The following is a 24036-nucleotide window of genomic DNA, read 5'->3' as shown; positions in this document are numbered from 1 at the left end:
TAGCCCATCTATTAATTGAGTCACAATCTACAAGGCCTCTTTATTTATGTGTCACGAGACACCGGGGCTAACATTACATCCCATTAACATTCACATGACCATAGTGCTGCGAAAGCTGCAATGGGTTTTCTGTGTCCCCTTTCCTGGTAGAGTAGAATAATAAATGTGAGGCAAAAGCAGCTTCGTGATCATTAATGAGACAATTAGTGTGCAGACCAGGGGCGCTCTCTGAGCCCGGCACTGGACAAAGAGCTCCATTGTTGTGCCTCCCAGCCACGTCACAATGACTAATCAAAAGAGAGCGCAGGGAAGCTAATACATATTTGGTCTGATTAATACTTCCCCACTAAGCAAAGGCAAGGCAGCTTTTCTCTTTTCCCACGTCTTGGGGTCCGCTGGTTCACGGTCTTTCAAGAAGACAGGAAGAGCACCGGCGATGGGTGACAGCCACCTTCACAGAATCACACTGCATGCTGGGAAACATGGGGGAGGTACGGGGTAGACAGGGAGGGAGGGAGGGGGGTGGCAAAGGATACATTGTTTTCTTTTTTGGTGGTCCTTCTTCGAAGACACTGAGTTATTCATCTGTGTGAGGCCCGGAGTGTCCTGAGATCACAGCGCTGTGTGTCTCTCTGGGGAGGGTTGGGACAGCACAGGGCTGCCCCATATAATAGCACAGCATTGGCCCTCTGGGAACTCCACTATCAGGACACTGGCCAGTAAATAATGAAACAGTCAGGATGATGGACACCGCCTGACGTAGTCTCTTTGGCTCCGAGACTCTAGTAAAGTATGTTGACAACCCTGACTGCCCTACACATTTAAACCAGACGCAATGCTACATAGATTATGCCCTTTACAAAGGATGTTTAGGGGCCAGCCAGTCAATAAGGGGAACACACATGTGTTTTTATCACCATGGTGTGTAGGAGGAGTGTTGAAGATCATTATCTCTGAGACAAAAACAGCTACATGTATACACCTCCTAGACTTAGGGCCTAAATGTTTGTATGTGCTTCAATAGTGATTCCTTTATTACTGCTCCATCATCAAAACAGCCTCCATACCTTATTTTATCCAATCTGGACAGAGTAGCTATGATCAATAGGGGAGAGGGGGGTAAGTTGAGCCAAAGAGTAAATTGAGCCACCCTTGTTTCTAGGAAACCATACACAACATGAATCATGTGACCATATATTTAGGAAGAGGTCATCATTTCATTGAGACTGTGAAGGAATAAACCATATGGAAATAGTGGTAAGAAAGTTAGATCCCCMAAAAATGTATTTTCACCAAGTCAAATTCATTTATTGTGTTCAAGGTTTCATGATGCTTGTATCTAAACCAAAGTAGATCATTTTAAGATTGTTCAATCAGTTGGGGTCTCTATTAGCTTCACTATGAGGTCCTAAACTTAGCATGAAAGTGCATCCTTGTAGCTGTGTGGGCTAATATAGTGAAAATGTTTTCCTTGAGGTAAGTTGAGCCTATGGTTGAGCCAATGGAAAGTTTAGCAAATGTATGTGTTTTCTTCCCAGGCGTAATGCAAGGCACTATCACTTGGATATGAGGTAACAACAGAGCCTGGCCTGTGTTAAAGTGTTTAAAAAAGGTGTTAAGCTGTGTTAAAAGTATAATAAAAAAGTACAATGTTTATTAATTGAAAGACAAAAAAGTTATTGTGATTGTGTTGAATTGTGTTTGGGAAATAAAGACAGACATGGTTTTAAAAGGTTAGTGGTAATATTTCATTCAGTACAGAAATTTTAAGGCGGCTTCACTTACCCTGTCCCGTGACTCAACTTACCCCATACCCGGGGTAAGATCATTTTCAGGGATACACAACGTCCTGAAATATATCTAGATATCTTTGTTAGAAAGAATACTATATTTCTCTTGATGGAGTGATGCTGGAAAAAAAAGAAGCTAAATTCTCCCCTACACATTGTGTCTCAATCTAATACTTTGTCATAAGTCACAGTGAGGATGCAGAAAATCCAGAACTTTTAGAATTTAAAGGAAAGGAACAATAACCATTCCATTAAGAGCTGAAGTGGTCATTAAAGAGTGAAGAAATAAGAACTGCAGTGCAGAAAGCACCTGATGCATTAATGATACMTCAGGAAAAATCACTATCTTGCTATCTCTGATCTTATCACATTTGGATGGTTCAGTTGTAGCTGTGATAATGTTTTGGGAAATGATCTTTTGCCTTGATAAGATAACGCAACAAAAACATAATCTTTGAAAACAACCACACAAAAGCACCCCATTGGTTGTATAATATATGAAAATGTAGATACTGAGATGCAGTATCTTTAAATTCTGGTCTTAGTTCCCCGAACCATCCCCAACGTTACACTTTCTCAGTTTAGTTGTATATTTTCTGGGGTGAGCAGGGCAGCATTTGGAGAGGCAATAGCTGAATTTACATTTAAAGCGTAACCTCAGTATCTAGGACAGTTGAGAATCCAAGAGTTACTGATAGATGTTTGAGGCAGACAGGCATATCCATACGCATAAAGCAATATCAACAAAGTAAATGGAGCGACACATTGCAGAGATCAGGCATTTGAATAGCTCACCTGAGTGACTGGGTAGAAATACGCCCTGAGAAATGTGACCTTGCGTTACGGCTTCCAAATAAACATTGGCACCTAGCCTTATATGGCAATATGTATGCTTTCATTCCCCCATTCTATTTGAGTTGGAATGATATACCCAGGCTTGTATATAGTGTGTATGTGTTTGATGAAAACAATATTTCTTTGAGACATAAAGACCGTATTTAATTAAAGCTTTTGTGTAGATGCGTGTCATATATGGGGACTTTTCGGAAGCTTTTGAAGCAAACCGACATGAATTTTAAAGAGATTTCTTTCAGTCACATTAATTTTGTCTTTCCATGGTATGGGTGGCAGAGAGGAATTGATATCTGGGTGCAGGAAACAGTAATAGGCAACCCCCTGTGGTTATCCTGATTATGCGGGTGAGATATTATAAATGGGTGTGTACAGGGATTCAAGAGATTGGTGTTCTTGTTATACAAAAATATATATATTCTGTCGGGGCAGCTTTGAATTGAGTGAGAGTGTCTTGTGTATAAAACCAATTTCTTTTTCACTTCTGTCAGATACATTCCCTTCTGTCATTTCAATAAATATTGAGCAACTTTTTCAGTTGATTTGCAGGAGTTTCTGGCACCTGGCAATATTGTTAAAAGATAAACCCATCATAGCACGAGGCTCAGGGTTGTTATCTTCCATCTGTGAGGTGTTTTCACAGGTAGACCTAATCTGGTCTCCTATGTCAGGGTTTCCCAAACTCGATTTCCCAAACTTGCCCTAGCAACACAGCTGATTCAAATAACCCATTGGGGGGCAGGACCGAGTTTGGGAAACCCTGTCTTACTTCAATTACACTTTTTATACCTCCAAATATGTTAGAATGCAAAATTATTTATGACCATTTAATTTTAGTAATGTGGTTGTTTTCGGTAGTATCTACGCATTTTAAAGCTGCCTAATCATGTTCTGTGTTAATTGTTTCATTGCTTCCACTATAACGCATAGGCCTAGCTGTTTGTCATCCACAGGTGCCGTAATACTGATAGGATGCATCTCCTTAAAGGTGTCATCCGGCCCAAGTCAGTTCATGTCAGTTATGGCCACATTGCCCCATGCTAACCTGCTCAGGTCTCACACCTGTGTGTGACAAACAGTAATATATGCCATCTTCTGAGATGGTCAATGCTTTGGTGTCATTCTAACTGCACCCAGTCCCATCTGCAGATCTAAGGGACTGCCTTTGGCTTGAGACTCCTGGGAGATACAAAATTGAAGAATCAGTCCTACTGTATGCAGTATCTAACTGCAGGCTATGTATAATTGCCATGTTATTAACAATGGGCCCTAGTTCTCCCGTTGACTTCTTCACCTGCATTATAGATGAGGGGCTGTAGCCCCAGAGTCCCCTAACCCCCTGCTGGAGCCAATCAGGAGGACCCACTCATCAACATTCTGTGGTGTCCCATGACACACATATGCAAATGTCTGTGAATATCATGAATAGCATACCTTATTAAATGTGATTTACTGTACATGATATACATGTAGGAAACGGATCAGAAGAATAACCTTTTAACCTTTTCCACCCTCACTCAATGTAAATTTACCCGCCTTAAGATATGCATAGTATACAGCAGCTCTGCAGGGGAAATTATAATCAGCTCTGAACTGTGTTAATTGACAAGCAAATTTATACCTCTGCTATAAATAACCCTGCTGATGTCTATGAGGCGTGTGAAGAGCATTATCAAATGTCAGAAGGATCGTATTGACTCTGAAGAGGAAGGCTCTGTCTGCTTAGCCTGTGACCTTCTTCCATGATTCATTTCCACCTGTTAGTCTTTCTAACTTTTAATAACAACATGTCTACTCCTGTGTGTTTGGGGCAAGGCGTCACATTTGATGTCTGATTTGATTTATATATTTATTTCTTATTGCCTTCTCTTCCCAAATCCAATTTTAGCTGACATTTCTCATGACTGTAACGAAGAATGACCTTTGAAAAGGACACTTCCGTTCTTGCATGCAGACGGGTGGTGGTCTAGTGGTGTAGGGAGGCAGGCCTAGTGACGGGGAGGCAGGTCTTAATAATGGGAGAGGTGTTGTTGCCTTCATCCATCTCCCCTACCCCTCTCACCCACCGAGGGAAAGCCCACTCCCAGGCCTGCAAGGCACCTTGGGAAGGTGTTACAGCGGAAGCATCTGCCCCCGACCTTAATGTTGTTCAGAGTGATAATTGCATTGGGGCTTTGACTGCTCTCTCCTTGATCTCTCTCTTATGATCAATTCTCTGATTCAATGAGCCTAACACAATACACTGGCTGAGGAACAGAGGAAAAGCGTGAGGAAAAAAAGTTCCCATGTGCTTTGGGTGCAATGCCTGGTTATGAGGTAATGAAGCCTTCATAAGGACTTAATAATTCTTCCCTCTTTATGTTAATAGGGTTCGTAATCCACATCGACAGGCTCCTTCACCCTTCCAACCCTCCAACACCACTCACACAGCACTCTCCATCTAACACAGAACACATTCAGGCTCATGGCTACATCATAATTGTACAGATACGCTACAGATACGACCGCTTGCCCACAAGGACACAAGTAGAGTGACAGTCTGAATGCCTTGCACATAATATACACACATGCTCATATGGTCATTGCACGCATCTATGCATGATTACACACCCATGCATATTCATGCCAACATATAGTGCACCGATGCATTCAGGGCTGGCTCTAGCGTTTTGAGGGCCCTAAGCGAGGTTTGGTTGGGGGGCCCCCCCACCTTTTAGTGTCCTACCTCTTAACTGTGGAGAGAACTTTTTTTTAAAGTAAATTTCCTTCAATTCAACACATTTTGCCATAGGGCGTATCAAATGTTGCAGTTTCAAGGAATGTCTTTGCAATTCTACACGTTCTGCCATGGGGAGGAAAGAACATTTTGCAATTTTACAACACATTTCATGCAATTCTATTAAGTTTGCAGTTTAACAGATCATTTCCAGCAATTCTACACATTTTGCCATGACTTATGCCATGTTAATATGATATCTGAGTGAGAGTGACTAACAAAACCAATGGGGGCCCCCTGGAAGTCAGGGCCCCTGGGCATGGGCCCTGCATGCTCGGTGGGTATTCGGCCATGATTACTACAAGTTTAGATAGCTGGTTAGACTAACTTACCAATAATAAAATTGTTAGCTGATACAGCTTATTGAGTGACTGACAAGAAAATAAAAACTGCTGATGCACAACCAAATGTCAGAATTGGAACTTGTGTGTTCTACTATACCTGACTGAGTTCCTAAAAAAAGTGCATACGGCCTCCCGAGTGGCGCAGCGGTCTAAGGCACTGCATCTCAGTGCAAGAGGCGTCACTACAGTCCCTGGTTTGAACCCAGGCTGTATCACATCCGGCCGTGATTGGGAGTCCCATAGGGCGGCGCACAATTGGCCCAGCGTTGTCCTGGTTTGGCCGGGGTAGGCCGTCATTGTAAATAGGAATTTGTTCTTAACTGACTTGCCTAGTTAAATAAAGAATAAATAAAAWGAATAATAATACATTTAAAAATATATATTTCGCTTATGCCTGGGGCCGGCCCTGTATGCAGAAGATACTGTGTCTAAACAACACGAGTTCTTCCAGAGGCCTCCTGCTCTTCCTCTGCTCCAGTATGCAGCTCTCCCTAAACCATTCCAGTAATTGATTCTGTCTGTGTGACAATCTGAAAGGGATTATTTKTGAGCCAAGAGAGGTTTCCTACAAAATTCCGTTATTGTGTTCCATTTTTAGACTAATGGTGTGAATTTATTTGTTTTTTTCCTCTGAAAGGCTGCAGCTCACATCATAGTTCCATTCCCATGTGATGCCATTATCTCTTTATCACTGTTACACAGATGGAAGGTGACTGTTCGACTGGGGAGCATCATCTTTTGATGCTGCAAAGGGCAGGTCAACAACTGCAGAAACCATTACTAATCACTACTAATACTCTGTTGTCTAGCAGCCAGAAAAAAATCYTTTGTCAACAGGCCATCTTCATGGGCATACTTTCTTAGAAACACTAGCTTTTTCCTCCTACAGTATACTTGTATCTAATTCCAGTGTCTATATTTGTCCTTCTGAGGGCAGTCTTTGTGTAGAGTTCCCATTTCTCATTAGCGTGTCCCCGTCCTCAGGGGGACAGGCTTGATAGACAGATGGACAGACAGACAGCCTTTTTGCCGGCTCAGTTAGCTCTGGCTCTGGCTACATGTTATTTTCCTAGGACTGGGCTCTTAATACACAGTGTCCAGATGAACTCCTTTGTGTGCCAAGAATAATAACATGTAGAAATAAACCATACAGCCCCTGCTAGTCCCAATGGATGCAGCTTTAATAATCTCATTATCAATTTAATGAGGTGATTAGAATGCCAGGGGCCAGAGGTGCACATAGAGTGTTATGGAAGATGCTAGTAGCATCCTGAGTCCTCCTGGCGTCTTGGTGGTGCAGTCCTCCTGGCTCCTAATCCTTCAGCTAGCTAGGGGATTAGTTACCATTGTCTCTGGAGACTTGGCTCGAAGCGGCTGCTGTAATGCCAGGTCACACACTTTGTCTCTGTTATGGTGGTCGCAGGTCCTCTAAAAAAAGACGTACAGCTCTGTGTAGGGTTCTGTTCCCTCTGTGTCACAGAAAATGCAAGGTAAAATCATGAGCGGTGGCAGGCGCCTCTTTGGTTTTTTCGTTGCCACGGAAACAGACATGTGCAGCAGCGCATCGGTGTTTAGTAGGGTTAGTCTAGGGCAGTAGTTCCCAACCAGGGGTACTAGGGAAAGGGGGATACCTAGTCAGAGAAGACATATTAGACCACAGGCCTGCCGGTAAAATGCACATGAGGGGGTATTTCAGGGGTACTCCGGGCAGAGCAAAATTCAATTGGTGGTACAGTAACCGAAGAAAGGTTGGGAACCACTGGCCTATGGGATCCCAATGCACCCAACCACCAAATGAGGTACTTGCCGAGGAAGCACATTAAGCATCGCGGTAATGTTTCCTGAAATGAAAGGAACAATTTTGTTTCATTTGATGCAATCAACCTGGACAGACCTTTTCCTTTGAAACATAAAACACGTAAACAACATAGACTACCCATGAATCAACTACGCCATAACATGTATAGTAATGATAAAGAATGGTATGAACGGTAAGATTTCCCCCCTTTCCCTCTCAATGATTGAGGTATAAAAAAAAAACTATTACAGACTCTGTCTACCCCGACCCAACGATTTGCAATCCTTGAAAGGGAGTGAATGAGTGCACACTGCAGGGAGAAGAGGGTGTGATAGGAATTGGACTGTAGTGTGGGGGAACAGGCAACCAGCCCTCAGCTGGGCAATTTGACTCTCCGAAATCCTCAAGCTGAATTAGTCACAGTGGCCGCTGAAGAGCCTCCTGTGCCTGACCAACTGAGGCCGGCTTCTTACCCGTAATGTGGGATACTGAGCCTATGCTACCTACCGCCAGGTCTGAGATAGGGAAGGATTTACTGTACAGTAGAGTGATTTCATCTTTATATTTGAGAAAATAGCCTGAACTGCCCATCCTACTGTATGCCTCTATCCATGGTGCTGAAGTAAGAACAGGCAATGGGCTGTGTTTGAATACTGGCACTGTCCATGGTCCTGTAGTAGAGAGGAGCAGGTAACAGTATGCAGTGAATATTGTACAGCAATGTGGACTATTGACAGCACTAAGAGATATGTGTAGTTATGCTGCCCATAGATGCTGCCCATTGATCTGGTCTTGTGCTGTCTGTGGTTCTGTATAGAGAGGCTACCGAGAGGTGTGTGTGTAGTGTACTCTCTCCCTGTCCGTGGTGCTGCAGAGCAAGGCAGCAGAGGGAACAGGTCAGGGACAGGCAGCCAGAGAAGCAGCAGTCCCCAGCTCCCCAGGGCCAGATGAGTGGTAAGACTGCAGTGGAATGCATTGATTATMTGTCAAGCAGGCCTGCTAGGATCTAACCAGGGCAGTGTTAGGGTATTAAGTGATCTGAAGTATTCAATGAATATTGATAATGAGTGGCTGTTCGCCTGGCTCTACTATTAGTGATTCAACCCCCCTGGTGCTCACCGTCTCTTCACAGAGATGGGTCTGGGTTGGAGAGGGCTTGGGTAGCTGGTCCCTAGTGAGCATTTCACTGTGTTAGTTTGATGGTGCAATATTTTCACATCATTGCGTTGATCTTGAGCACAACCTCGTACTTCATACTGTAGCCTACCATTTTTCACTTCTGGAAGCGCATGCCTTTTCGTATTGGAAGTTGCTCTGGATAAGAGTGTCTGTTAAATGACAAAATTTTAAATATAAATATGTTATCAGCTCTCCAGAATACATACAGATCTTTTGGTGGACCACTCACTCTCGCTCTACAAGAATGCCTCCATTTCAGGGTTTAACACCTTAGAGCGGTGCTCTGGTGGTTACATGCCTTATCTCACCTCCTTTGTATTGGATTTGAAGGCCTCAGGCCCTCGGTGTCTCTATTTAATTTGTTGTCTTGAAAATGACCAAGTCTGTCTTTATTGGATTGTCAAGGCTGCTCCGTTCCCTCCAGCACCACTTATTCTCTCAGGATTTTTCGTGTTTCTTTGGTTTGTGCTTTGTGTTTTCTCTGCTGCTGTTTTCTTCATCTGCCTCGGCCACATAGTCCAGCACTAATACATTTATCCCTCTCATGTGTTTTCTCTCTCTCCCTCTCTTCTACAGAAACTTATCGAAGAATCCTCTGACCACATTATCATGGCAACTCTTCCAGAATCTTCAACTCTTCGAGCTGTAAGTTTTTGTACATTTTTTATCTTATTTTATCAACTTGTGCACCCAGAAAAACCTTTCATAGAGCCTGTTATATCCTAAATGTGCAACCCATTTAGCACAACCTTCATGGTTTCCAAATGGATTCCCATCTTCTTCCATTCAAAGCCAAACAACAATTAACTTGGAGAAAATCATTGAAACAGACAAACAACACTATACTTTATTCCCTGCGTCATAACCGTTGATTTAATGGATGTGACATATGAGTGTGTTAAATGGAGCTGTCCAGGCCGGGTGATTCTCTGGTCCTTTAGTGTCTTGTTTGTCCAGGAATATACAGGTGTAGGATCTTAATTTGAATGCTCTTTTGTTGTTGAGAATTCTCCTGCATCGCCAGAAATGCAGATGAGCTTTGTGATTTACATAAATTCACTGAAAACCCACACTAACACACGGTTACATTAACAGTATTGCACTTTTTATGTAGCCTACTTTTGGCCAGCTAATAGCCTAACCACCAATCAAGCAACATCATAGACGAAACTTTCAAATCCTGCTGCTGCAGGATTATTTTGCTGTGACAATATAGGTCACATTAAAATCCTACACCTGTATGAGCAATCAGTGTGTTTATGGCCTGAATCTGCTACTTGTTTGGACCTGTTAGGTCCTCCCTTTCGGTAGAATACACAAATTGAAGCCTAGCGTTGATATATGGCCATCGTAGAGTTATTACACTTGCATCCCCTCCATCCTCTCCAGTCCAGGAATCAGAGTGAGTGCTTTCCCTAAATAGCAGAGAGCCTCAGCCAGGGCCTGACGCAGAGCAAAGAGCAGGGAGCAGGCTAGGCTTTATCATCGCTCAGCTCAGCCCCTGTCTCTTATACACATCTCAGCCAGGGCCTGACGCAGAGCAAAGAGCAGGGAGCAGGCTAGGCTTTATCATCGCTCAGCTCAGCCCAGGGAGGGGGAACAAATGAAGAGCAGCTGTAAGGTTGTGATATAAATGTGGTATTTTAAGCTATGGAAACAGGGCAGCTCCTCTGGGGAGGCCTATCTTATTTTCATGGTTGCCTGTCCTTTAAAGGCAGAAGGAGGAGGAGGATGTTGTACATGGAGCACTACTTAGGCTCTGTCTCTTATACACATCTAGATGTGTATAAGAGACAGGCTCAGCCCAGGGAGGGGGAACAAATGAAGAGCAGCTGTAAGGTTGTGATATAAATGTGGTATTTTAAGCTATGGAAACAGGGCAGCTCCTCTGGGGAGGCCTATCTTATTTTCATGGTTGCCTGTCCTTTAAAGGCAGAAGGAGGAGGAGGATGTTGTACATGGAGCACTACTTAGGCTAAAAGCAACCAAATACATAGAATACTTGAATAATACCAGAGTAAGAATATCATGGGCAGCAGAGTAGCTGATGATAGGAGTTAGAATGTACAGCTGATTTTTAATGGAATATCTACATAGGCATACATAAGCCCATTATAAGCAACCATCACTCCTGTGTTCCAATGGCACGTTGTGTTAGCTAATCCAAGTTTATCATTTTAAAAGGCTAATTATAAATTTGAAAACCCTTTTGCAATTATGTTAGCACAGCTGAAAACTGTTGTCCTGATTTAAAGAGTATCTGGAACATCAGCATTTGTGGGTTCGGTTACAGGCTCAAAATGGGCAGAAACAAAGAAACTTTCTTCTGAAACTGAAACTCTAGTTTGAGAAACAGACGCCTCACAAGTCCTCAACTGGCAGCTTCATTAAATAGTACCCGTAAAACAACGTCAACAGTGAAGAGGTGATTCCAGGATGTGGGCCTTCTAGGAAGAGTTGCAAACAAAAAGCCATACCTCAGACTGGCAAATAAAAATAACTTTTTAAGAGGGGCAAAAGAACACACACAGAGGAACTCTGCCTAGAAGGCCAGCATCCTGGAGTCGGCTCTTCACTGTTGACGTTGAGACTGGAGTTTTGCGGGTACTATTTAATGAAGCTGCCAGTTGAGGACTTGTGAGGCGTCTGTTTATCAAACTAGACATTCTAATGTACTTGTCCTCTTGCTCAGTTGTGCACCGGGGCCTCCCACTCCTCTTTCTATTCTGGTTAGAGACAGTTTGCGCTGTTCTGTGAAGGGAGTAGTACACAGTGTTGTACGATATCTTCAGTTTCTTGTCAGTTTCTCGCATGGAATAGCCTTCATTACTCAGAACAAGAATAGACTGACGAGTTTCAGAAGAAGTTTCTTTGTTTCTGGCCATTTTGAGCCTGTAATCGAACCCACAAATGCTGATGCTCCAGATACTCAACTAGTCTAAAGAAGGCCAGTTTTATTGTTTCTTTAATCAGAACTACAGTTTTTAGCTGTGCTAACATAATTGCAAAAGGGTTTTCTAATGATCAATTATCCTTTTAAAATGATGAACTTGGATTAGCTAACAGAACGTGCCATTGGAACACAGGAGTGATGGTTGCTGATAATGGGCCTCTGTACGCCTATGTAGATATTCCATAAAAAAACAACCGTTTCCATCTACAATAGTCATTTACAGCATTAACAATGTCTACACTGTGTTTCTGATCAATTTGATGTTATTTTAATGGACAAAAAAGGTGCTTTTCTTTCAAAAACAAGGACATTTCTAAGTGWCCCCGAACTTTGAATGGTAGTGTAGCTGTAAGATGAGAGGGTATACTGACAACATGGAAAAGGTTGAGTGAAGTAGAGACAAATAAGTGTTGTTTTGAAAACACAGATGAAGTATAGACTCTACAGATGGTAATTTTGTTGTGTGAACTTAAATGACCATTCCTTTTGATACCATTGTTATTTCTAGCCATATTTTGACTGTTTGTGTCTTCTGAATAGTACAGCCTGTTAGAAGAATAAAAAACCTTTCAGTCTGCTTATACACTCTTACAAAAAAAGTTTCTATCTAGAATCTAAAAGGGGACAGCCGAAGAACCCTTTTCAAACCGTTTTTTTCCAAGAGTGTAGTATTTAATCTCTAATTACTAAAACTGTTCAACAAAGGCTCAGTGATAAGCGCCCAACATCACAGCTTGAGCAAAGAGAAGAATCTGACGKAAAGAAGATGAAACTGGTTAGAAATTAGTGCCATTTCCTTCTGACCAATTGGGAACAAAGACATTGATTAATTTCTTATTTTCTGTGGTGTAGAGCCTAACAAACGACTAATAAAACATAATTCAATGGATATCACATTTTTTCTTAAATGATTTACTCTCCAGTCCTCTGTGGAATGTCGGCACAATGACAAACATAGCAAACACAGCAGGGCTGAGGCATGCGGATAGGCTTCTCGGCTGCGTCCTAAATGGGACCCTATTCCCTCATAGTCCAATACTTTTGACCAGAACCCAGTGGATCCTGGTCAAAAGTAGTGCACTATATAGGGTATAGGGTGCAATTTCAGATGCACCCTGCGTCTGACTTTAAAGCTGAGATCCGCATTAAGGGAAAGATGGTTGAGTCTGTCTTTAAAGGTGAGATAGTTTTTACGTTCAGCATCACTCCGTCAAGGGAAATATAGTATTATTTCTAACAAAGACATGACATATATTTCAGGATGTTATGTATCCCTGGAAATAATCAGAATTCATGTAAACATTACAGTTGCGAAAACCCAGCTTCTCCAAAAAAAAAGTTGTCTCTTGGCACAACTTATTCTGGGTATGGGGTAAATTGAGCCGTGGGACAGGGTAAATTAAGCGGCCAACAAATGTCTGTACTGAATTAAATAGTACTACTACCTTTTTAAAACCATGTCTATCTTTATTTCCCAAAAACATTTCAACACATTCACAGTCCCTTTTTTTGTCTTTTAATATTCGTAGCATCTTTTAACACAGGCTTAACACCTAACAAACGCTTTGTACTTTTTAAAACACTTTTAACGTAGGCCAGGCCCTGTTGTTACATCATATCCCAGCGATAATGCCTTGCTTAACTTGCCATTGGCTCAACCATTGGCTCAACATAACCCAAGCCAAACATCTCGACTATATTAGCCCACACAGCCACAAGAATGCACTTTCATGCTAAGTTTAGGACCTATAATTGAAGCTAATAAAGACCCCAAATGATGTATAGAACAATCTTAAAATGATCTACTTTGGTTTAGATACAAGCATCATGAAACCACTAACACAATACATGAATCTCACTTGGTGAAAAGCAGTTTTTTTGACGTAACTTGCGTAATACTTTTTCCATGTGGTTTCTTCCTTCACAGACTCCATGAAATGATGACCTCTTCCTAAATATATGGTCAAACTATTGATTTTGTATGGTTTCCTAGAAACAAGAGGGGCTCAATATACAGTACCCCACTCTCCCCTGCTCATTGCACATCATGCAATGATGTCAGATGGAGAAAAAAAGCAGTGTTTTAAAAAGTAAAAAAGTAATGTCTGTTGTTTTAATATGGCAAACGGACGTGGCATTTTCACCGCTACAGATTCCAACTTGAAAACGTCTTATGGATGCAATCCCGTTAACGGGATCGATATGACAACAGCCAGTGAAAGTGCAGGGCGCCAAATTCAAACAACAGAAATCTCATAATTAAAATTCCTCAAACATACATGTATCTTATACCATTTTAAAGGTATTCTTGTTGTTAATCCCACCAAAGTGTCCGATTTCAAATAGGCTTTTCAGCAAAAGCACCACAAACGATTATGTTAGGTCCCCGCAAAATCACAGATAAACACAGTCATTTTTCCAGCCAAAGACAGGAGTCACAAAAAGCAGAAATAGAGATAAAATGAATCGCTAACCTTTGATGATCTTCATCAGATGACACTCATAGGACTTCATGTTACACAATTCGATTAAGTTCATATTTATATCCAAAAACCTCAGTTTACATTGGCGCCATGTTCAGAAATGCCTCCAAAATATCAGGAGAAATTGCAGAGAGCCACGTCAAATAACAGAAATACTCATCATAAACTTTGATGAAAGATACATGTTTTACATAGAATTAAAGATACACTTGTTCTTAATGCAACCGCTGTGTCAGATTTCAAAAAGCTTTATGGCAAAACACAATATTCAATAATCTGAAAACAGCATTCAGCCACAAAGCTGAATTGTGCAGTCAACAAAACTCATAAAAAGCATTATAAATCTTCACATACCTTTGCTGATCTTCGTCGGAATGCACTCCCAGGACTCCCACTTTTGTTTTGTTCGGTTATGTCCATCATTTATGTCCAAATWGCTATTTTTGTTAGCGTGTTTGGTAAACAAATCCAACGTCAGGAAGCGCGTTCACTAAAAGCTGACGAAATGTCCAAAAGTTCCGTAACAGTCAGTAGAAACATGTCAAACAATGTATTGAATCAATCTTTAGAATGTTTTTAACATAAATCTTGAATAACTTTCCAACCAGAGAATTACATTGACTTCASATGAGCGATGGAACAGAGCTCCCTCTCATGTGAACGCGCAAGGTGAAAGCATGGTCAGGTTATGGCAGACCTGACTAATTCCCCTCTCATTCGGCCCCCATTCACAGTAGAGGCATCAGACAAGGTTCTACAGACTGTTGACATCTAGTGGAAGACGTAGGAAGTGCAAACACATCCATATCTCGCTGTGAATTCAATGGGATCTTGGTTGAAAATCGACCAGCCTCAGAATTCCCACTTCCTGTTTGGATTTTTTCTCAGGTTTTTGCCTGCCATATGAGTTATGTTATACTCACAGACATCATTCAAACAGTTTAGAAACTTCAGAGTGTTTTCTATCCAATATGAATAATAATATGCATATATTAGCAACTGGGACTGAGGAGCAGGCAGTTTACTATGGGCACCTCTGTGCACCTTTCATCCAAGCTACTCAATACTGCCCCTGCAGCCATAAAAAGTTAATGGCAGGTGCTAGCCCGCTGGTCGTCATGGTCCCATGCACTCTCTAGGGACCACATCTGTTGATTAAAACTAGACAGGCAGAGGGATGGCTTTTCTTTCCAGATCAGAGTGCATCAGAGTTATGCCTGTCAGTCTGAAATGGCTGCTGTTGTGGAGGTGTTTCAACTGAAGCACTAAGGCACTGCGCAATCAGACCCCTATTTTTCACTGGATATAAGGACAAGTACTTTTTGTTGGATTTTTAAACGTCAGTAAGGGGCCTCAGGATAGGGCATGGGTTGCAGGATACATCAAATCAAATCACATTTTATTTGTACATTGTACATTTTAAATTTGGCACATACATGTTCTGGGAGATATTCAAATTCATGTAAGATGCAGTAATGTGTARTAATCATGACGCAGAAGGCATACAATTGCTTAATAATTTCAAAGGCAAAACTGACCTGAATTGTTTTGCCATTTTAAATGAGTTGTTGTTGCGGGCCTCAGACACATTGTGTTACATGCATGAAGCCTCGGGGCTAACGCTGCTGAACCTTGTCGTTTCACTGACTATTTCTGCATGCATGGTTTCCTCTCTAACTGCTTGGAATAAACAAAGCAACAGTAAACAGAGTGATACTGAACGCACAAAGCAATAAAGTGTGAGACAACAGCAGCAGCAGCTCCGTGTGAGAGTCTTAACCACCAGCAGCCATGCCACTCTGTGCTACTGCTTGTGTTCTGTGGTAATTGCTGTCAGCTTGTTTTGGTGCTTGACAGGAAAAAAACAACATAGGGTTACTAGGGTGAAAAGGGAATGTGTGTGTGTGTGTGTGTGTGTGGCTCCCTGTTCCCCAGTCCTGCAAGTGTAATCACAGAATGGTAAATGAGCTGTGTGAATGAGGCAGCCTCATCAGGAGTCTTGGTGCTGGCTGGGTGCATACCTGCCAATCTCACTGCTCCCTCCCCTCACCAAGCCCAACCTAGCAAATTAGCTGCTTTACTGAGCTGAGACACACACACACACACACACACAAGCGTAGACACACACACCCACGCACACACATGCAAACACGAGTACTCACGCACCCACCGATAGAGAGAGAGAGCAGGCAATAAGGAGTAGCACTAGCAAGGGTGACGGTGCTAAACGTTTTGGGATGACTATCTTTATCGTATGAATAAAAACAGTTAGTCGAACAGTAGCATAAAAACAGTAGAACAGTAGCATATAAAACAGTAGAACAGTAGTATAAAAACAGTATGAACAGTAGCATAAAAACGTAGACAAGTAGATAAAACAGTTAGAACGAGTTAAAACAGTAGAACAGTAGTATAAAACAGGTAGAACAGTAGTATAAAACAGTAGTAGAACAGTAGCATTAAAAACAGTAGAACAGTAGAATAAACAGTAGAACAGTAGCACATAAACAGTATTAGACAGTAGCATAAAACAGTAGAACAGTAGTATAAAAACATTAGAACAGTAGCATAAAACAGTAGAACAGTAGTATAAAAACAGTAGACAGTAGTATAAAACAGTAGAACAGTAGCATTAAACAGTTAGAACAGTAGCATAAAAACAGTAGAACAGTAGCATATAAACAGTAGAACAGTAGTATAAAAACATTAGAACAGTAGCTAAAACAGTAAGAACAGTAGTATAAAACAGTAGAACAGTAGTATAAACAGTAGAACAGTAGTATAAAAACAGTAACAGTAGTATAAAACAGTAGAACAGTAGTATAAAAACAGTAGAACAGTAGCATAAAACAGTAAACAGTAGCAATAAAACAGTTAGAACAGTAGCATAAAACAGTAGAACAGTAGCATAAAACAGTAGAACAGTAGTATAAAACATTAGAACAGTAGCATAAAACAGTAGAACAGTAGTATAAAAACAGTAGACAGTAGTATAAAACAGTTAGAAACAGTAGTCATAAAAACAGTAGAACAGTAGTATAAAACAGTAGAACAGTAGTATAAAAACAGTAGAACAGTAGCATAAAACAGTAGAACAGTAGCATAAACAGATAGAACATAGTATAAAAACAGTTTAGAAACAGTAGCATAAAACAGTAGAACAGTAGTATAAAAACAGTAGAACAGTAGATAACAGTAGAACAGTAGATAAACAGTAGAACAGTAGCATTAAAACAGTAGAACAGTAGCATAAAACAGTAGAACAGTAGTATAAAAAACATTAGACAGTAGCAATAAAACAGTAGAACAAGTTAGTATAAAAACAGATTAGAACAGTAGTATAAAACAGTAGAACAGTAGTATAAAACAGTTAGAACAGTAGCAATAAACAGTAAACAGTAGCATATAAAACAGTAGAACAGTAGTATAAAACATGTAGAACAGTAGCATAAACAGTAGAACAAGTAGTATAAAACAGTAGTAGAACAGTAAGCATAAAACATAGAACAGTAGTATAAAACAGTAGAAACAGTGAGTATAAAAACAGTAGAACAGTAGCATAAATCAGTAGAACAGTAGTAAAAACAGTAGAACAGTAGATTAAAACAGTGAACACAGTAGTATAAAAACATTAGAACAGTAGTATAAAAACAGTAGAACAGTGTATAAAGACAGTTTAGACAGTAGTATAAAAACATGTAGAACAGTAGCATAAAATTAGAACAGTAGTATAAAACAAGTAGAACAGTATATAAAACAGATTAGAAACAGTTAGTATAAAACAGTAGAACAGTAGTATAAAAACAGTAGAACAGTAGTATTAGAACAGTAGTATAAAAACAGTACAGTAGTTTAAAAACAGAACAGTAGTACAACAACAGTAGAACAGTAATATAAAAACAGTGAAACAGTAGTATAAAAACAGTATTATAGATCAGGAGTGTCAAACATACAGCTCGGATCCAGCCCGCGAGGGGGGACATTCCAGCCTTTGGGTGGTTTGAGTTTTTTTTTAAACTTTGAAACTTGAAACTGTGTTAAAATGATAATGGGCCAACATTTATACAGTTTCTTGACTGTGTATAGGTCACTAATAAACACTGAACTGAAAGCTAGACAGTCAGAGAACATAGAAAATTCTTAAAAGGATGGATAGAGGACTATTTTGAGCTATTTTTGACAGTGAGGAAACATAGCCAAGTTTCAGTGCAGCCCTCCGGATCCGTTGAAGACCGAATGCGGCCACCGGGGTCAAAATGAATTTGACACCCCTGCTATACATGATGTTGAATATGATATTATACGGTATTTATGTTACCACTATGGCACCATCGGGGCTTGGTGACACTCAACGGACATTGAATATCAAGCCCACAGGACAAGTGTTTTTTTCTCGCCATTGCTTGCCTTGTGATAGATAGGGAAAACACGTTGCTGTATACTCATTTGATCATGGATCCTTGTGGGTTGGATGAAAGCCTAATTAGCAAACATTGACTCCTGGATCAATGTTAAAAAATAAAAGTAGAACTCCAAAGTCCAAAATGTTATTCCCTGCTAGCTTTGCTCATTTCCGTAAATGTCAGTTTTGTAGAGGGGACACACATTTTTGGAGTGCAGACAGATTTCACTTGGACCTTATTGGCAATCAAAACCTTCCCCAGTTGGTATCACTTTATTAAGGCAAAGAGCCATCCAAAGGCAAGCCAAAAACACTTCTTGCTAGAGTGAGTGAATCATATTTTTCTAGCCTTCATCAGAATCTGACCATAAATTAACCCTCAGATACACTACTTTAACACTGTATGATGTATCCCATATTGTGGAAGTAGTGTTTTATTTAAAGTATTTCTGGATTACTTATTCTTTATATGCTTTCTCATAACCTCTATGACCTGCAGCAACAAATATTCTATCCATTAATATAATACTCATGTCTCATTTAATGCCTATTTGCTAGATTCTTACATGAGAAAATGTATATTTGAATCATACATGTGTTAGTTATGTGGATAGGGTTCTACCTGGAACCAAAAAAGGGTTCTACCTGAAACCAAAAATAGTTATATCTGGAACTAAAACAGGTTATCCTATGGGGACAGCCGAAGAACCCTTTTAGGTTCTAGATAGCACCTTTTTTTCTACGTGTAAGGGCTTATTTCTCTGCTTCTGATGGTTTCTCATTGAGTGCCTATCTGTTCTGCTGCTGGGGGTCGAAGACAGACCTGATGAGATAGATGGCTCACACTGGACTGGCACTCTTTTCTGGGGCTTTATAGCACGTCAAGAAAAGATAATCTGACCTTATTTTAGTCTGTGTCCTTTAGCCAAGGGAGCCGGGGGTAAAGACGCTGCTTTGACGGCACAGCCACTCACAATGCCTGTAAATGGTATCAGGGTAGGGGTTTGCTAAATGGCAAATCTGCAGTAGCTGCATCAAAGATGATACAATACAAGATTATTTGCAGCAGAAGCACAAAGGCACATTCAGCAGCTTCAACAAACATTTTCTCTGTGGCCACAAAGCCGCTGTGCCAGGGGCCAGGAGCATCATCAATCCTCTTTCTACTGGTGACCTTTCTTTAATCCTGCATGGCCTCTATAGAAAGGCCTTTATGAACAGCTAGGATATGTCTGTGTCAGTCAGTGTGAAGAGATGATCTATTTTTGAACGAGCTGGGACACATACAGTACATGAGTGATATTATTAAGAACACATCAGATCAGGCATGTCACAAAACAACAGAATCATGTCAGTTTTACAGCCTTCATGCCTTATCATCCCATGATAGAACAACATTTTCTCACCAAACTAAGGGAAAGTAATCTTGGAACATGATGATGGCATAATTTGCCTACATTCCAGCTTGCCTTTAGTCTCCAACGGACAACCACCAGGATCAGGCTTAGCTGTACTTTTGTTAATTCTGAAATAATGACAGTGCAGGTGGTGTCCATTAGCCAAATGGAACTCTGCCCAGACATCCAAATGATGGCGCAGCCAATTAGAGAGCAGGTGAGTGGGAGCTCTGCTCTGCCGGGACTTCATCCTAGCCAGAACTGGGTACAACACAAGGTTAAAAAAAAGGGAAACCGTATTAGGAATGGAAAGGGCAGCAGCACCCCCCCCATTTCTTTTTTTTATGTCCATTTTAATATGCCACTGCTACCTGGATGCCTGGATGGGGATTACAGCCAAAATGTCCACTGTGATTAATCATACTGTAGGAGTGGAATCTCTAATGATCGGCCTCTTAATTAAAATCCTAAAATAATTAGGTGTGCATCGGTCCATGTCTGAATTGCCATGTATTCAGCCCTGGAGTCAATGGTGGCTTTGGAATGTGGTGTTACTTTAAAACATCCTAAACTGTGATAGCTAAATCCTGTAATCCCTTTCATAGGCCCTTTCTGATTAGTTTGATCAGTCATGGAAATGGTGGCACGTAGGCTAATCATCCTTCATCTATAAAGTGCATACAATTCACAGACTAAATAGACGTTGAATATCATAGTATTACAAAATACTCTGTCAACGAACGTATCTATCGCAATAACGTGAAGTTGTGCATTTCTGAATTTAAAAAAGCATACTTTTTTTTTCTTGATGAAAACACATTTATGAAACTCTGGCTCTACCAACATGAAAGGAACACATTTTCAGCTGAGATGGAATAAGAAGAACAGGGTATTTGTTTGGTGCCAGTCATTCACCCTGTGCATGCCCCAAAGCTCAGAGCTGGCATGTCCATCTGCTGGCGTGATTACACATGACCCCTGCTTTCAGTTTGGGTTTGCAACAATTAACCCCGACACACCCTCAAGACTAAACTCCAAGCCAGAACTAAAATGTAACTAACAACCCTCTAAAGCCTACACTGTAGCTTCGACAGAAGAAAAGTTTGAAGAAATAACAGTGTATTGTTTGAACACAACTGTGATASGAGGCTGTTATTATTCATACCACCAAGATCAAAGAGAACGCAGAGCCAAACATGCTGTTCAATACGTAGCTGGAGCTGTCGGCCTGCGTTCACTGAATAATGCCAGTGTTGCTTTATTATTGATTGTTAGCCTGAGGTGATCGCTCAGAAGATATAGATAATAAGCTGCTTAGCAAAGAGGACTGCTGCAAAACTGGAGGGAATTAAGTTGATCTATGTAGAAATGTTCATGCACTCATAACGATGTCGCTCATATTGATTAGTGCTCCCTGCCATCCCTTCTGATTCCTTGTTAATTTGTTATAYACTGAACAAAAATATAAACACAACATGTAAAGTGTTGGTTCCATGTTTCATGAGCTGAAATAAAAGATCCCAGAAATGTTCCATACGCAAAATAAATCTTATTTCTCTCAAATTTGGTGGACACATTTGTTTATATCCATGTTAGTGAGCATTTCTACTTTGCCAAGATAATCCATCCACCTGACAGGTGTGGATATCAAGAAGCTGATTAAACAGCATGATCATTACACAGGTGGACCTTGTGCTGGGGACAATAAAAGGCCACTCTAAAATGTGCAGTTGTGTCACACAACACAATGCCACAGATGTCTCAAGTTTTGAGGGAGCGTGCAATTGGCATGCTGACCACAGGAATGTCCACCAGAGATGTCGCCAGCGAATTTAATGTTAATTTATTTTGCATAAGCCGCCAACGTTGTTTTAGAGAATTTGGCAGTAAGTCCAACCGGCCTCACAACCGCAGACCACATGTAACCACGCCAGCCCAATACCTCCACATCCCGCTACTTCACCCCTGGGATCGTCTGAGACCAGCCACCTGGACAGCTGATGAAACTGTGGGTTTGCTCAACCGAAGAATATCCGCACAAACTGTCAAAAACCGTCTCAGGGAAGCTCATCTGCGTGCTCGTCGTCCTCACCAGGGTCTTGACCTGACTGCAGTTCAGCTTCATAATCGACTTCAGGTGGCAAATGCTCACCTTCGATGGCCACTGGCACGCTGGAGGAGTGTGCTCTTCACGGATTAATCCCGGTATCAACTGTGTATGGCATCGTGTGGGCGAGCGGTTTGCTGATGTCAACATTGTGAACAGTGTACCATGGTGACGGTGGGGTTATGGTATGGGCAGGCATAAGCTACGGACAACAAACACAAATGCTATTCATCAATGGCAATTTGAATGCACAGAGATACCGTGACGAGAACCTGAGGCTCGTTGTCATGCCATTCATCCACCGCCATCACCTCATGTTTCCGCATGATAATGCATGGCACCATGTCACAAGGGTCTGTACACATGTCTGCATACTCACCAGACATGTCACCCACTGAGCATGTTTGGGATGCTCTTAATCGGCGTGTATGACAGCGTGTTCCAGTTCCCGCCAATAGTCTGGACAGTTTTATCTCAATCTCTTCATTCAAAGACTCAATCATGGACACTCTTACTGACAGTTGTGGCTGCTTTGTATGATGTATTGTTGTCTATACCTTCTTGACCTTTGTGCTGTTGACTTTGCCCAATAATGTTTGTACCATGTTTTTGTGCTACCATGTTGTTGTCATATTGTGTTGCTACCATGCTGTGTTGTCATGTGTTGCTGCCTTGTTATGTTGTTGTCTTAGGTCTCTCTTTATGTAGTGTTGTGTCTCTCTTGTTGTGATGTGTGTTTTGTCCTATATTTATATTGTAATTATTTAAAAATAATATTAATCCCAGGCCCCCGTACCCACAGGAGGCCTTTTGCCTTTTGGTAGGCCGTCATTGTAAATAAGAATGTGTTCTTAATTGGCTTGCCTAGTTAAATAAAGGTTAAATAAAATAAAAATGTAATAAAAATATCCACTAACTTCGAACAGCCATTGAAGAGGAGTGGGACAACATTCCACAGGCCACAATCAACAGCTTGATCAACTCTATGCGAAGGACATGTGTCGCTCTGCATGAGGCAAATGGTGGTCACACCAGATTCGGACTGGTTTTTCTGATCCACGCCCCTACTTCAAAAAAAAAATCTGTATTCCCAATCATGTGAAATCCATAGAATAGGGCCTAATCAATGTATTTCAATTGACTGATTTCCTTATATGAACTGTAACTCAGTAAAATCTTTGAAATTGTTGCATGTTGCCTTGTTTTTTTGTTCAGTGTAATTCTGTCATCATACAGTAACAGGATTTTTAGGGATGAATACATCTGTCGCTACGCTCAAATGGTAACAATCTTGGTCATTGAAGATGCGACTCATGGACTTTCTATGAAGATGTTAGCCATGGACTGACAGGAGGCAATATCTATCACTATGAAATATGGATTTTAGATGGGAAAAATGAGCTTGCAGTAATCTTGGGAGTAACCGCAGTCAGAGTGTGGACCGACCACACAGAGTGGGCTGGCTTTGTTGTGTCAGGCATTCAAAGCAGCAGTAAACTACCCTTACAGCTCTCTGTCACAGAGGAGACATCAACACCAAAGCTCGGACAGGGAGCTCAATAGCATCAGTGCTGCCTACCAGTGTCTGTCTGCCTGGCCATCTGATACGAACACAAGGGCATCAGGAAACATCCGCCAAGGACACAGCACTGTCTCACTTACCCACACAATGAGACGTCAATCTAACCTCATCTCTCACACTTCCACCTCCCTACCTTCCTTCCTTCCCGTTTCCTTCTGCCACTTCTGTGACTGGTTGTGGTTGCTCAAACATTCCTCATGCCTGAAGTGAGACCCTGGCAGATATGCAGACTAGCATCCACGCGTGTCATTTAAAATGAGGGTCAATGACAACTATTTCCACCCCCTTGCTGCTTTCAGAGCCAGTGACAGCTTAGCAGCATGTTGTCACTGTATCAGGATCAACAAAACAGTTCCCAAACCCATATAAGGAA

The 24036-nt window shown here is 41.2% G+C and overlaps 1 protein-coding gene across 1 annotated transcript in view; it reads left to right on the top strand.

The window, feature by feature from the left end:
- Nucleotides 1-24036, top strand: part of ntrk3a (neurotrophic tyrosine kinase, receptor, type 3a) — a 261268-nt gene that overhangs the window by 89965 nt on the left and 147267 nt on the right. Inside the window, exon 4 of the mRNA XM_070439688.1 lies at nt 9316-9384. Coding sequence (XP_070295789.1) covers nt 9316-9384 — 69 coding nt within the window. The remainder of the gene's footprint in view (nt 1-9315; nt 9385-24036) is intronic.

The sequence above is a fragment of the Salvelinus sp. IW2-2015 genome, linkage group LG4q.1:29 (assembly GCF_002910315.2).
Source record: "Salvelinus sp. IW2-2015 linkage group LG4q.1:29, ASM291031v2, whole genome shotgun sequence".
Taxonomy (NCBI): domain Eukaryota; kingdom Metazoa; phylum Chordata; class Actinopteri; order Salmoniformes; family Salmonidae; genus Salvelinus; species Salvelinus sp. IW2-2015.
Note: the sequence above shows the minus strand (reverse complement) of the source record. Positions and strands in the feature narration are given on the sequence as shown.